General features: G+C 43.7%; 1 protein-coding gene across 1 annotated transcript in view; it reads left to right on the top strand.

The window, feature by feature from the left end:
- The first annotated feature begins 6,447 nt into the window (after positions 1–6,447).
- Positions 6,448–16,110, top strand: part of LOC123028132 (cysteine-rich protein 2-like) — a 30,831-nt gene continuing 21,168 nt past the window's right edge. Inside the window, exon 1 of the mRNA XM_044439672.1 lies at positions 6,448–6,697. Within this exon, the coding sequence (XP_044295607.1) occupies positions 6,655–6,697 (43 nt within the window). The 5' untranslated portion in view covers positions 6,448–6,654. The remainder of the gene's footprint in view (positions 6,698–16,110) is intronic.

The raw sequence follows: 16,110 nt of genomic DNA, 5'->3' as shown, positions 1-16,110 counted from the left end.
ACTGTCTGTCCTCGGAGCGAGGCCTGCCATGGAGTGAGGACTTCGGCCTGCTACTGCTCGTGAGGGGCTGGACCATTCACACAGGCAAGCATATCTGAGGCAGAAAACACTGGTGTGTTCGGATGCTATCAGGAGCTGTTAATCACGAAGGCTGTAAATATATTACCCGTCCATGCCACGGGCTGAAGAAAAGCACAAGCAGCGGTGTCCTGGTAAATTCTGAAGCAAAGGCGCTCATTGTGAAAACCCCCCAACCCAAGGAGGGTCCCAAAATGGAGACAGCTGACCTGATGCATATGAACAAATCAGTCCTTGGAGTTTTCATGTCTGCTGATAGCAGGACTCTCATAAAGCACAAAGGTTCCAGACCAAGCCATGAAAAAGGCATTTCATAGCAACAGGGGACAGTATATACTTGCTGAAAAATTTCTTTCCCTCTCGCATCCCAAGGTTGTGTGAGCTAAGCTCAGAGGGAACCTGGAATTCCATGGTAGTGATGTGGAGGAATCTGCTTTGGGCAGGAGATGACCCGATTCTCTGGTTTTGGCTTCCTGGACTCTGGTCCATTTTGCAGCAGCCCAGAGTCTGAGTTCCTGGCAAGCGCGCACAGGATTCTTGGGGCCCTTGGCAGGAATCGAGCCCAGGGGCTGCAAAAGTGGTGCCATGGTTGGCCAGTGGGAATGGCAGCTGGGGAATGTTCCCAGTCACACAACTGGGAGTCTGCAGACACCCACAGACTTCTTCCAGCCTTGGCTCTCTTCCTTGCACCAGAAGTCTGATGGCAGGTGCAAAGTGGGTCCTGGAAAGGCTCAGCACATCCTTATTCTGAGCAGGGAGGGGTGGCAGGTGATAAAAAAGTGCCAGGACCGCATCCCTGTAAGATCTGGCTCCACTGTGCCACTGAACGTGAGTGGGAGGCACCCTTCTATTCATGTTCTGCTTCCCTTAGTCATCAGGTTGGCCACTGTATGCTGGACTAGATATGTCGGTCAGGTTCAGCATGGTGCTCCTTATTTTTATATATTTATTATTATAGTCCCCCTTTTTCTTGCAAGGAATTCAGGATGGCTTACACAGTCCTCTGCCTCTCCTTCATATCCACACAACAACCCTCTGAGGCAGGCAGGCTGAGAATCAAGGCCTGGCCAAAGTCACGCTGTGAGCTACATGGCCAGGTGTGGACTAGAACTCGGATCTCCTCAGCCCCAGTCCAAGCACTGCACCATACTATACTCTTAGGATCAACCTTTTCGAGAGAAAAATCAGGACCAGTTCACTATTTTTTTAAGTTGGCACCTGAAATGTTTTTAGATAAGCATGTGAAAATATGAAGTCTGAAGTACCAGTGTGTGAGAAACCCTGTTTGGAGATGGGAATCCATCAGATTTTCTTAGCATGATTCCCTAGACTCCAAGCCACTTTCTCTCTGTCCTAAGTCCACCACATACTGAACATTACACAAGCGTCTGGCAGAAAGTGAGTCCAGCTGAACAGGTAAACTAGTGAGGCCCACCGTGCAAGCAAAGTGAGGTCCCGTTGCACACACTGTCTGCTGTGCAAGCTGCCCACACACCCACTGTGCAAGCCGAGTTCTGCTTCAACACACTTGACTTAATAGGTTTTGTGTATTTTGAGTAGGAATTCAGCACAGAGAAGGTGCCCACAAGCATTCCTGAGCATTTCTGGACTTAATCTCAGCTCAACTTGCTTCCTAGTCCAAGGCCAAGTGCAAGCAAGATCCACAAGTGCCAAGTGCAAACAAGTTCCAGGTGGATCTTTGTATCACTAGTGTGAAGTGACAAATGGTCAGTACCCACATCCTGTAGGCTGTGCTTTCTGGGGCAAAAACATACCTTATTTTACATCTGTATTGAGCAACCAGCTCAAGTATTCATTTTTACTCTAAAGTAGCACAGGAAGTATCAAATACAGATCAACCCCCCCCCCGGTGTGTGTGTGTGTGTGTTGTGGAGGGGGTGCTTTGACAATCTGGAATGGGATTGCTGTACTGAGAATAAAAATGGCAAATAGTGTAACCCTAACCCTAAAATGAAAAGGAGGGGGGTTGTCTGAACTTCCTTGGGCTCCCTGCAGAAGGAAAAGGGGCAGGATATAAATATAAGGAAAGATATATATAAACCTTCTCCCACTGGCCTGCTCCTGATTCAGTTCCCACAACACTCCAGTCTCCACATAACTGATGTTAAAAGAAGTTTTATTTGCCTTTTCATGCAGCCTTGATATCAGGGCAAATAAGCCCACGGCCAAGAATAGTTTGCACTTTGCTTTGCTTTGCTTTCGATTGGTTTAAGATATTGCCAGTTGAATCAGATTCCAGCGAGACTCCCTAAGAAAGCGAACTAATATTCATTATATAAATATGGCTCATTAGCTTTGTCACCAGCTGCTGCTTTCCTCTCACTGCAGCATATGCAAATCACAGACAGACACTGGGGCGACTCTCTTTTGCTACCGCATTGGCCTCTGTTCTGGTCGGCCTGGAAGGTTCCATCTTACCCAGCTCCAGAAAGCTCCCTTTTCCACGGCAAATGACCTGGCTGAGGCCATCTGTGGGCCGAGCGCTGCCACTTAGCTAATCTATTCAGTAGTCACCATTCAGGTGCCTGAACAATAGGACTCTTCCAGCCTTCCTCTCAGGGCTGGGGATGAGCCATTACGGAGCCATTACCAGCCAGGCAACAGACAAAAGGCAAGGCATTCCTCTGAAATCTCCACCCAGGCAAGGGGAACGCACGAAAGGAGAGAGACTTCACTGCGAAAGGAAATGGTTGGGAGGCTTTTCTCTTCCAGCTCGGGAGCAAGTCCCCCAGGAAGCCCATAGATCCGCTGGTACAGCTGCACAGATGTGATTTTCCCCCCCACCAAAGACCAAGGGACCTGATATAGGCACCGGGAGAACCTCGCCAAGAAAGGAACCAGATGGGCAGCTTAGTGCAGAGTTGTGTTAGCTAGATGCTCGTTGCTCTTTGCACCCTTCCATGTCCTTTGCACCGGTTGCTACTTTGAGCTACCTATTGCTTTCTGCCTAGAATCTGAGCAGATCCTCACCCCCATTCTGTACATTTTCTGAATCCTAAATAAAATGTTCACTCTGTTTTCATCAAAACCCTGATTGTGTAGAGGCTCACCACATTTTTGGGTCATGCTGCACTGCTTCAGCCCCAAGTCACAGGCAATATGCTAAAAACTAACTGTGCTCCTCTAAGGACACAGGTGGGCTGAAAAGAAACTTGCCATAAAAGGATCTTGACCAGCGATTCTCAAGAGACTAGCTAAGAACTAAGGAGACTAGGTTTCTTTTACCCTCTCCATGGACAACCAGTACCAGTGATTATGGCTGCACCACATTTTGCGCCTTCTGATGAGATTCCCTGCAGGTGCCAGGTTCCTCCCAGCTTCTACCTGTACGCTTCTCATCAGTTTCAGCATTCGCCTGTCCTACCTTACATATAAAGTGAATAAAATTGAGCGTCAAGTGGAGTATGTGCAAATACTAATTTGGGTGGCCACAAAGTCTTTTTTAATATATGTAGAAATATAATACATAGGACAAACATTATACATAACATTCATGTAAAAATAAACAAACCCAAGCATCAATATTATTTAACAGTCCCACAAAATGTCATCCAGCTTTCTGTGATATTATTAGATAAATGAAGAACAAGTCAAGTATATGGTGTAGACAAATTTTGAAATTGAATCAGATTATAACAGGGAAAATATACTGTATATATCTATTAATGATTGGGTTGAAGCTAGTTCTCATAAATTCAGTAAAGGAACACAAGACACTAGAAAAATAGGCAGTCTTTTGTCTCCCATTTCTTAAATGGACGTAAGTTGTTGAATTACAGACCATCTCCTTATACAACCATACTTTCAGAAACCACCAATTTGCTAGCAGCAACCAACACCTTTGAAACCATTGGATCTGTTCCTCTACTAAGCAGGATTGTTAGAGGATACATAAACACATATTACCATTGATACTGCATGTACAATATTTCCCCAGTGAGAGGCCATCCACACCAAAAATGCATAAAGTTAGCTTTGTTACTTTCACATCACCAACGGCTATCCTCACAGTTCCCCTCAATGCAATTCAATTGATTAAGTGTCAAATAGCAAGGATATAGTATTTTATAGTGTTTATCTTTCATAAAAATGGAAGGTGAATGCATTGAGCCTTATAGGAATATTTTCTTTTACACTGCAATATAACCAGATGATCAGTCATTCTCTCTCGCATTGCGTTTTGAGGGTATCACCTTTGGACGTCTATGAAGTTGTGCTGAATTCTAAGGACAATTATACTGTTAACCCATTGGGAATTGATATTCACATTGCTTGGAAGGAACTAATGGGCAACCACCTCCTAACCAGTTAGAAGTAAATGTTCTGCAATCCCTTGATCAGAATCTATCTGATGACATGGTTTCCACAGGTGCTATCAGACAAAGAGTCCTCATGGTAGCTGATGTCAGAATGCAATTCTACATTGATTTTCTTGAACAGATTTTCTGAGAGAAGGAAAAGGGTTGATGAAGTGGTGGGAGCACATGGCATCTACTCACACAGACACATATACAAGTCCATGGATGAGGCAGAGCAATGGCAATATAGAAGCTTCATCTGGAAACACCCTAGTCCACAAAAGAATATGCCATAATAGACTGGTTAGTCTTTAGGAAACTGTAAGACTCTATTAGTTTTGTTACAGCCAACTAATATGGCAGACAATGTAACTGGATCAGAAGAATCAGCCCTTCTTCGCAACCTGTGGAGAATATCCCAAAGGTGTGTTTCATCCATTGATGCAATAATATATCAAGGGATTCAAGTTATTCAATATATCAGGTTATTTCATCAGTCAGATCTGCTGGCCAGTACTGCAGGTTAAGTGAGAGGGGAAGGGAATTCCCACCCTTACTTATGAGCACAGGGAGTTGGCAATTAAAGCAGGGGTACTGTATTCACTGCAGTGCAAAAGTGAGTTGCTGAATGTGGAAGACAAGTACCTCTCACAAGGATACCAGAAAAGAGGACAGAGGTTTAAATAACAGTTGCAAGTGATGATACATACACACATGCAGAGAGAGGGGGGCATTTAGAAATAATTGTTATAATTATTACTTAATTACAGGGCAGTATTTGATTTAATTTATTTTTTAATTTAATTTAATTAAAACATTTTAATTCTATGCCGTTCTATGCAAGGAGCTTCAGGACGGCTTACAAAAGTATCCACGTGTGTCATTTGGCTAGTGTAAATAACATGGCATTAATGGCAACCATGTTCTAAATTATGCTCAAGAGGAGAATCTAACTAAAATCACGTGTGCAAGCACAGTTGTCCAAGTGGTTACACTAGCAGTTTGCGGAAGAGATTGCACAAATGAAATGCACAAGTGCTGGCTCAGTGGAGTCAGTGGAGTTCTAGAACCGCTATCAGGATCAGGGGAATGACACTGTGGATACTGCTAAAAAGTGCATCACATCATGGTGTAGAAGACAGTGAGAAGAAGACCCAGGTGTCTGCTGAATTAGCTTGCTTTCCAGATGCTGACGGTTGATGCGTAACCATTCACTTCTTATCATTCTTTGCCTTGAAGCAGGAATTGAACAGGATCGCCTTCCACACAGAGGACACCTTCACACAGAAAACAGTCCTCTGGCTGCTCCTCTGGGCTGACCTCTGTAAGGCAGGATGCATGGTTAGCCTAGCTGAGTGAGGTACGCCCTTCATCCCACTTGCTAGCTTTGAACTTGTTGGTCTCCATTGGAACCCTATTCTGCCTTTCTTCCTATCCTGATTAATCCTGGCCTCCATGGGCAGATGAGAGTAGCTGCAAAAGGAGGACAAGATGATGATGGTGATGGTGATGGGGATGACATTGCATGCATATCTTGCCTTTTTCCTCTTGTGAGGAACCAAGGCAGCTTACATGGTTCCATTTTAGCCTCACAGCAACAATCCTGCGAGGTAGGCCAGCCTGAGGGTGTGTAACTGGCCCAAAGTCACCCAAAGAGGGGCTAGAACCCAGATTTCCCAGCACTTTAACCACCCCACTGCACTGGCTTTCTTCTGTGTTCTGCGTGCACTATAGATAATTGCTCTCCTGAAATGCAGCAATCTCAGCAATCTCGGAGCTTGTGAGAAGGAAATTGACAGGCCGTGTTCATGGTCACTCTTCATTTCCCCTGTTGGTGCTAGATATGCACATATGCATCCAGGCCAATGGAAGAGGCGAGGCGCAAGGCGGGGAGGGGGGGTCAGTTCAGACAGAGAAAGATGCCACGTGTCCTTATCACATGAGAGGCAGAGAAGTGTTGATGATGGTGGTAGAGAGTGTGAAATCAGAGGCAAGAGATCACTGGGGACTGGTGGGGTCAAATCATGGGACAGGAACCTGAATCTGTGATATTTTCTTCGTGTAAATGAGCAGCAGTTTATGCCCTCACTTCTGCCCTTGTCACTACATGACAGAGTGCTCATTTACTTAAAACCACAGCATCCTGACTGAGAAAGCAGAATGTGTCACCACCCTGCCCCAGCCACAGTTTTTCTGTCATCGAGTGAACAGAAAGCTGCTTATTCAAAGGAGCCTGACTAGTGAGGGAAGACAGGCGATGATTTCCTATTGCCCCATGTGTGGAAAACCAGTCTACTTTGGTAAGTTCCTTTGTCTCATAACTGCATCGAACTGAAAAGTCATGCATTCAGATCAGTAGCCAGGATAGCAAGAGCTGTACTTGAGGCACAAGGGACAATAAGTCTGAAATTTCATTGTTAAAAGATAAACCAGTGGGTGTATTTTTTCTTTGTATGGTTCGGGAACTATAAGGTTTTGTACTGACTTATTTCCAGAATTGTTGCTTAAGGAGGTTGCCACAAAAAGGGCCTGCAAATTTCTGACACAAACTATCTCATAAAAGAGTGGGCTGCTGGAAAAGTTCTCTTTCTGCAAACACTGGCCAAGATCTTTTCTTCTGCATTCTGCCTGCTCAGTGGCCACATTCTCTTTGTTAATTCAGTTTGCAGTGCTTGAAGTGATACATGTTGCACGGAGGAAAATTGAACAGAAGAACGAGTGCCACATAACTTCCTCATTAATTTCTGAACTGTACACTGTTTCAACAGAACTGCCCCATTCTTTGTCCTTTGTTTTCCCACAAACAATGTGTGACTGATCTTAATTTTCAAGTCCTTCAGTTTCTCTTTCATAGTCTTACAGACTGTCTTTCTTCAACTACCTCCCTCTCCACTGCACCAAGAATTGTTTCTTGCTGTCGAAATGGCAGTTCCAGCATGGCTGTGCAGCTCCTCTGTGAAACAATCTCACCCAAGCCAAGAGAAAACCCAACCAGTTGCAGAGCTTACACTTTTAAGATGATCGTTCCTTTAAATAAATGAGAAAGCTGCATCGAAATAAAGAACAGGTTTTGCAATCTGTCATCCTATCCAGGCAGAGTCAGAAGGCCTGCAACAGACCTTTGTGATGGAAATGGCTGAAGAACCCATGTGGCATCACACTTCCATGTGGCTTCAGCAACAGTATGGGTTGGGAGAAAGTTGAACAAAGCAGCAGAACAGAAAGTCTTCCGCTACCCCGCAGAAATGTTCTTATTTCCGCTCATTTTATAGTTCTCCTTAGGTCCAGTATAAATAGTAAAAATAAATGTTTGTAAAGAATTAATTTCTGATTATTGCACAGAATTAATTTCTGATAGGCAGACCTTCTAAATCCCACCCTAGGTTGTCTCCACTGTTGCACTGCAAACTCAGAGACAAATTGCATCTAGTCATTCAAAAAACAATTTAGGTAGGCTGTGCTAAGCTTTGCTGGACATGGTGTTGTTCTTATGTGCCATCAAGTTATCTCTGGCCCTCTGAATGAAAGCCTTCTAAAATACCCTATCCATGACAGCCTTGCTCAGCTCTTGCAAATTCAAGGCTGTGGCGTCCTTTATGGAACCAATCTATAAAAGAATGGGTTGGAATGGGTTTGCCCCCAACTGGAGCTCCGTTGGAGAAGAATTCAGTATTCTATTTAATTTTGGAGTTCCTGGTGATTTTATTACATTGGAAAACTGCCACAAATAAGGCAGAGCCTCCTGTGTTGCTTTGCTGCGTTCTCGATTTTCCACATTAACAGTGTTCAATTCTGGGGACGAATAAAAAGCTCTGTGCTGCTTCTACCCCTCTCCTGCCCCCACTCATGATAATGTCCCCACCAGAGGAGGTGTTCCCACATGCCCAAAGTTCTGGATTTACTTCCAACAAATCTGGGAGAAGACCATCCATGTGGATACAACTGGAGTCTAAGGGTCCCTTTTCCCCAGAGAATAATGTTTGGCTCAATAAAGGCACAGCTGCTACTTATTTGTTGTACAGGATCCAAATATATTCCCTCAGAAGGCCTTTATATTTTAGAAAGGAATGTGCATCTCCTCCACCTCAGAGAAATTTCACTTGTCTCTTTGAAATCCCTTTTGCTTCCTTCGAAATTCCTCAGATGTTTGTTACAAGAAGAAACCTTCAAACTCACCTTGAAATTTTGCTTCAGGCCTAATTGTGAAGATGTCAAGGTGCCAGCCCTGAGCTGCAGTTATTTTCTTACTGAGGAAGTTTTGTGCTCCCCCAGTTACCATGCATCAATTTTGTATGTGTTTGCATAAAACAAAGATCCCTGGAAAAATTGGGCTGGGGGGAACATATGAAATGTCGAGTGTGTCACAGGTGCTCTCACAAAATGGGAGCCTTGCCCATTCATAAAATGGCCGCTGCAGTGGACATGGCCAATCACAAAATTTTATTTCTCAGAAGGCAAATGGGTGAAAAGAAACTTCCCTATGTATAAGGGAGGGGTGAAGTGTGAGATCCAAACTGCAAGAAAAAGAATACTCAGTTGTACCCCAAAGGAGATGATGTTGGAGTGCAGCACTTCCCAGTTAGAAAAAAAGGTATTGTTTAAAAATCAGACAAGAAGCAGCCTGATTGGTCACTGATGAGGTCACTGATGAGGAGACATCACTGATGCTGCAAGTAGCTACTGCACTGGAAGTTCCAGACATAATGCCTTTATTTAGTCACTTGCAGTGGCATCTAGGGCCGCACAGTGGATGTGCTCAGTGGGCACCCTTTGCCTTCCAGTGTAATATGTGGATTAGGGAGAAGGTATTTCTGAACATGTGTGTGGGGAGGGGGGAGTATGATCACCATTTCTCTCTGTTGCTACCGCAAAGTGAATGCACATTTTGACATGAATACCTACTAGACAGCCTACTGGATATCAGTATCCATGCTCACTACTTTTATGCCAGAAGTAACCCTGGAGATGGCATTTTGTGCATGTCTCTTTCCTCAGTGGGCAGGGCACACCCCATAAGCTGAAAGTGCACCCCAGAAGTGCATCTTTAAAGCATGGGTGGAAAAACATTTCTTTGTAAAGTGCCACATTCCTTCATGCAACCTTCTGGGGACTGAAGCCCCTCTCCTTTTCTGCCACTGTTTTCCTTCCTTTTTCTTCCACCTCTTTCTTTCTCTGTATATCTACCTCACCTTTTCCTTCCTTCCTTCCTTCCTGTCTCCCCCTCTGCAGATCACTCTAACCAGAAATCTGAATAGAGCAGTTGCAAAGGGCTTTTGAAAATAGCCAAGGGCCACAGGTTACCCACTTCTGCATGAAGCCTCTATCCAGACACTTGGACCAGAGAAACAAATCCTTGACTATAAAGCTCTGTCTTTAGTTCTGCCACACTGTATTCTTCCTATATTATCCTTTTATTCTGTTTCTCAATTATTTTGTTCTAAATTTGGGCCTCCATTTCTGCAAGCATGCCGTGGACATCACAGTAATCCTAAAAAAGCTAGTGAACTAGGCTAGCATTGTGACTGATGCATAGTTGAGGGGAGATGCTGAAAAGATGCACAGCTTGTGTAAGGCTGTCTAGTGAGTGGGAGGCTGAAGTGAAATATGAACCAGGAAAAGGGCTTCTCAGTCGATTTTCATAACACTCTGCTAGTCTCTGTGTGCTAAACCTGCTCAGCACCAAGGGGAAAACCAAACCAGATGTTAAAGGCATGCAAACAACACAAAGCTGAGCATTCCGGAAGCCACAACATTCAAGAGGTTCCAAGCATTGGCAGAAACAGGAAGAGACGGTCAGCAACAGGAGGTATCAAACATGATCAGGGTCTTTCTCAGCCCACTTCAGCAGCAGAGGAAACAAGAGAGAAAATAGCCACTGCATGCTGAGCATGTGCAAAAAGCAGGGCAGTAAATTTGATAGGGAATTATTTGGTATATGAGAACCCTGCAGTTGTTACCCAGTTCCTACCAAAGAATCCTCCTGAACCTTTAACAGCCGGAAGTATGGTTGCTCCCTTCAGTGCATCATCAAACTCCCACTCATGTTCCCAGCAAATTAAGATGAAAAGTTGGAAACCAGATAGTTTCCTTTCCTTTTCCTAGTTTATGCATGCGAGCATGTAAACAACAAACATGCTGCATTGCTCCAAAAAATTCTGGTGCAAATGCTACTAGTACCTGTATGTTAACTAGTTCAAATTCCTTAGGTCTGGAGTTGACTGTGGCTCAACTTGGCCCTGTGCCTTCTAACCTTCCTGATGCCTCTGTGATCCAAAAAGCACTTATTTTATAGTTAAATTGTGTTTTGTTTAAGGTTCTTCTTGTTCTTACACAACAACATAACTGTAAATTTCATAATACTTTACAGAAGGAGTGGGGAAGCTCTGGCACGTGGACCAAACCTGGCCCTCCAGATGTCTTCCGCCATCCTTTTCAATTTCCCCCACCCTGGCCACTCACCATCCCTACCCTGTGCCATTTGCATGTTATTTTTTTTCTTGGCTGGAGTGCCACCAGAGAAACAAAGAATCTGCAAGCAGTCAGGGACTCTCATGTACATTGCTGTTGCTAGAAAAAAACTAGGCCTTCTGGAGAAAGGAAGTGGTCAGGTATGTGTACACCTAAACAACAGAATAGAAACTCTAGCATGGTGGTTTGGCCTTCGAGCTCATGAGTGCACCCAAAGAGTGGGGAGATGGGAGGAAGGAAGGGAAGGTACAGACAACAAGAGCTGCGCAAACTGAAAGTCAAGTTTGCAAAGCAGGGTGGTGGTTTTTGATTGGCTCCTTTTTAGTTAGTCAGTGCACCATGCTGATTTCAAAATCTAGGCCCACTGAATTGGAAAAGCCCCAGAGAATAACCAAATCAGGTCTAAATGAACAAAACACTGCCAGAGCCTCAGAAATGAACTAGAAGGCATTGAATGCTTTATTTAAAGAAAGGACAGAATTTGATACCATAGTGGTTACATGAGCACATCTCAGAAGTTGCTTTGTGGCCGCCTTAGCAGCAATGAGATAAACTGTAACATACATTTGAGATTAGCTGAAAGGCATGCAGTTGGCAAAAGAACAGTGCTACTAAAGTAGCAAGGAAAGTAGCTGAGTCACCAACTTGACTAGTTGATACGCACGCACACACATGAACACCCTGTTCACACACACACATGCCTTCCTGCATTCTGCTTGCATTTCAAAAGGTAGCTAAAACATGCTAAATAATTGAATTTCTACTTGACTTTGTTCTGCACAATACCTGACTGTTAAAAAGTAAGGTGGAACATTACTAAGAACGCAAAGGGTTAGATCTGGCAACTAACTATAGGTAGTCCCTGGGTTACGAACATCAGGTTATGAACAATCTGTACTTATGAACATGTGGACTTCCATAAACCGTAAATGAATATCTCTGACAAGAAATCATGAATATCTCTAAGGAACTACACAACGTGCTTGGCGATATGTTTCTCAGTGGCCACGTAGCTCCTTAGAGATGCAGTATTCATGCTTTTCACCCACAGCATTGGCTTGAGCATACTTAAGCCAGTGTGTTTCAGAGCACTTGCAGGGCATGTACTTCCCCTTTGTTTTTTCCTCAGCATTTGCCTTGTAATCATGCTCTTGAAGTAGGGATGGCAACTTTTGAGGAGCAAGGTCCTAACATGGAGAGATTCACAAAGGTTTACCATGCAGTTATGGAAGCCTTCAGTGGCTACAAGGCTATTTATGATGAGAAAAGGAAATGGCTGTACAAACAAGCCTTCAAGAAATCAATTCCAGTGATAACTTCCCTCCTCAGCATCAGGTCCATCTTCATCTCCATCACCATCACCATCATTTAACATTAATCTTACCTCAAGAGTATTCTCAACTGTTTTAAGAATGGTTTCTTTTTGTTTGTTTGTTTGCTTGCTTTTTAGAATACTGTATACCTATACACATACAGATTTTCTCTCTCTTCAGTACCAGTAGCTACTTTATTATTACTGTATTATTATCATTATTGCTATGCTGTATTGTGTTTAAGATGTTTTAGTGAATATGAAAGTGTTTCTTAAGTGTTTTATATGCATAGAAAGGTAAAGTATATACATACACTGAGACAAACCTTTTGCTTTCTCATGTGATCTGACTTACATACAAAGTCAGCTTAAGGATGTTCTCAGGAATGGAACTTGTTCTTAACCTACAGATTACCTGTAATTATGTGTAGAAGCTATAGTAAAATTAAATGTTGTTTAAACACTAAAACATTTAAGTTATTTAAATCTACATAATTGGTATAAAAGTTTCCAGGACCTAAGGAATTAGTTTTATATGTGAATACTAAAAGCAATCTTAAGAAACATTATGAATCCTATCTTTAGAAATTAGACAATATCCAAGTTCAGAAAATATTCCAATTCAGAAAATAAAGGGCTAACATTAGCTCAAAGTACAAAAAAAGATAAACAGAGTTTAAGTGTCAAAGAGAGCAGTAGTTATCCAGGCCCCTGAGTCCAATGGTCCAGCAAAGCTCAGAGATAAAGGATGAAGATTAAGCCAATCAATGGCTAGGACAGGAAAGAGAGAGAGAGAGATTGGAGAACCCTCACCACATGAATTTTAATGCCCTTGTTCTGATCAGAAATGGAGGCTATCATGATTTTGGGACCATCCATCAGAGGCAAGGTGGCCACCTGTCTCAACTAACATCCAATGGTACAGTGGCAAATTTTGAAGGTGCTCATCGTGACCTCTTCTATCGTCATGAATCCAAGGAAACCCCCAATGTTAGGCAGCTATATTGGTCCATACCAAAAGTTTTATCTCTACCAAGAGTAGTCTTTGCAAAAATCATGGCTCTTAAGTGCCCACTTAAAACTAAGCCACCCCAAAATGTCTTGCATTACAACAGGGCACAGTGTATTGTGGTTGGGAAAATCCATATCCCCTGCCCCAACTGCTGTGATGATCACAGATAAGCTCAGAGGGAAGAGAAAAGTCTGAGAGGGGTGGCAGAATGCACCAGTGTCCCTGCTGATACCAAAGTGCTGCTGCCATGTCTCTGTAAGCTCTGGCTCCACTACACTACTGCAGCCATCATGTTTGCTCCTCACATGATTTGGGAGCATCTCCTTGCACAGTCTCGCTTGATGTCCTTTGAAACTTCACGGTCTGTTTTAGAGTCCTTTCAGACTTCCCTGAAATTTCCCTTAGCAGCTTATCTTACCTGGCTGATGTTTTTCCCCCACTAAGCATCATTTTAAGCTCATAGCCACTTACCCCCTCTCACAACCCTTTTCAGACCAAGAGGTGCCAAGTAGGTACATTCTTTGCTTTCCTCATCACTGCAGGTGCAGAGCGCAAGTTAGCATCATGAAGCGCTGCTCTTCTCTCTTCTGATTGTCAACAGCTGTGAGGTCTTGAACTGAAGCATCTCTGTTTCCCCCCGCCCCCCTTCTTCTCCCCTTCTGGCTTTGCAAAAACCAAAACTCAGGCATAATAAGCTATACAGATTTTTCCAATATATATTCTCATTCAGCTTCCACAGTTTTCAGTTCAGAGGTATTACAAGGCCATAGCACCAATGTTATGCAATCACAAGTGTGAGGTCTTCTTGCACCTGGGTCTGAGGTTCAGAATGTAGACTTGAGACCTCCAAAATCTGTACTGGTCTCTTTATTCAGGTAAGGATTAAGCTAATAGCTTCCTGCTTCTTCAGGACCCAGTCAACCATATTATTTAATCTTTTCAGTAATAGATTGACGGGGAAGCCATGGGGGGGTGCTTGAGTGCACATGTTCATGTGCATGGATGTGTACCAGTGAAAGAGACAGAGACAAAGGATGAACAAGAGAATGAAAGCAAGGTGGAATGAAGGGGACAGAGAGAGAAGGGGTATCCCTGCCTACTATGACTTTGCCTCTCCCCCAAGACTGGTATGCAGCCCACAGTCATCTTTCCAAGAAGGAATGTGGCTCCCAATTCTAAAAATGCTGCCCACTCCTTCAATTTGCACCCCATGCTCTGTTGGAGGCTTCTGGAAGCTTGGTAACCATGGCAACAAATCACCCTGGCTGGGTTCACACGACATGACAAGCTATGCTGCCAAGAGTAATTATGCAAATATAGGCACACTGGTTAACCTTTCAAAAACTCTATAAGCTGGGTCAGTAAGAAAGAATTAGTAACTAGAAAGCTCCTGGTCCAGGCATGAATTTCCTCTGTCACCATTTCTCAGCCTTATCGCCACTTCTGAAATGTAGGGACCACAATATTAGCTTGCAAAGCTCCTGTAAAGATTCTTGAGATGTTGTGATGTGGTGCTTTGAGCGATTAGGGAAGCCCTGTGAAGATCCTGGGTGCTGTTGCATTGCATTGATATGAGGGACCCAAGTCTGCTTACATAGCTCCATTTGCTCCCCACCACAGTAACACCATGAGGATGGGAGGGAAAGACTGGTCCAAAGTCACTCAGCGAGCTTCATGGCTGAGTGGGGACTAGAACTCGGATCTCCCAGTCCCCTGTCCACCAGTCTCACCACCATTGGCTCTCCTAATACATGTCGTTATTCTGTCCAGAGTAGCAAAAAGGCTTTCCTGAGGCTGGCACCTGTTGCAGGTCCCTTGGCAGGATGTTTTTCATAGCTAGCTTAGGTGTGCTCTAATTCTAGTTCAGAAACTTTCCAGATTGTAAAACTGCAGTAAATTGGTCCATTGGCTCAGTGGTTCCACCTCTTGACTTTCTCTCTCATTCTCTCTCTCTCTTACCATACTTACTTCCCTCCTTCCATGTTCACACACTCACAAAGTGTGACAAAATAAACATTAGTGTAATTATTTCATAAACAGGATTTTTTACTGGGAACTGCGGCACTGAATTGATCTAGCAGAATCACACTGTGTATGTGTGTGAATATTGCCTTTGGAAAAATATAGGCAGTGAAAGAGAATGTAACTGGATTGGAAGAAAGGTGGCTGCCCTAATCTCACCTTGCTATTAGTTCTGACTTTTCCTGTGTCGAGGATCAGGATGGTGATATTAATAAAACTTGGACAAATACATGACTTCTTCAGAGCAGTTATCAAGGCGTGTGCTTATCTATTCACTTCTGGTATTATTCAATCAGAAGAGAGCTAGTGCTGGTCAATCACATAGTCAAATGCTGTCCAAAGAGTAGAGAAACAGGAAACAAAGCAACAGGTCAAGAATGGAGCAGCTAGAACAAGAGTCAGGACCAAGGACAGCAACAAGGTAGTCTTAGACATTGCCCTGCTGAAGGCTAGTAGTTTACTAAACCCTTAAGCTAGGAGTGGATAGTCTTGTGTTGTAGAATCTCCAGAAGTTGTTGAGCTAGAGTGCCTGTCATCCTTGATGATGGATCATGATGAGTGGGGCTGATGAGAGTTGGAATCCAACAACTCCCTGCAGGGACATAGGAGTGCCTATCCCAGCCTTAAATGTGTGTAGAGGAGATGGTGACCCATCTGTCCCTGGCAAAAAGTTTGTATGCTGGGCACCATGGTCCATTAACAGCTAGTTGATGCAGTGGGGAAAGTACTTGCAAAGGGCTATAATGGACTGTGTTCCCCAGTTGTTACTCAACTACATCTTTACTAAGGGATGCATGAGCAGGGTTTCTATCTCAAGAAAGCCTGGTGATGAGTTCCAAATTAATGTTCATTCCCCTGGTCTCCTGGGGTTCCTCCTGTGCTGAGAAGCTTCCAGAATC

This window comes from Varanus komodoensis, unplaced genomic scaffold (genome assembly GCF_004798865.1).
Source record: "Varanus komodoensis strain SLA01 unplaced genomic scaffold, ASM479886v1 scaffold35, whole genome shotgun sequence".
Lineage (NCBI taxonomy): Eukaryota > Metazoa > Chordata > Lepidosauria > Squamata > Varanidae > Varanus > Varanus komodoensis.
Note: the sequence above shows the minus strand (reverse complement) of the source record. Positions and strands in the feature narration are given on the sequence as shown.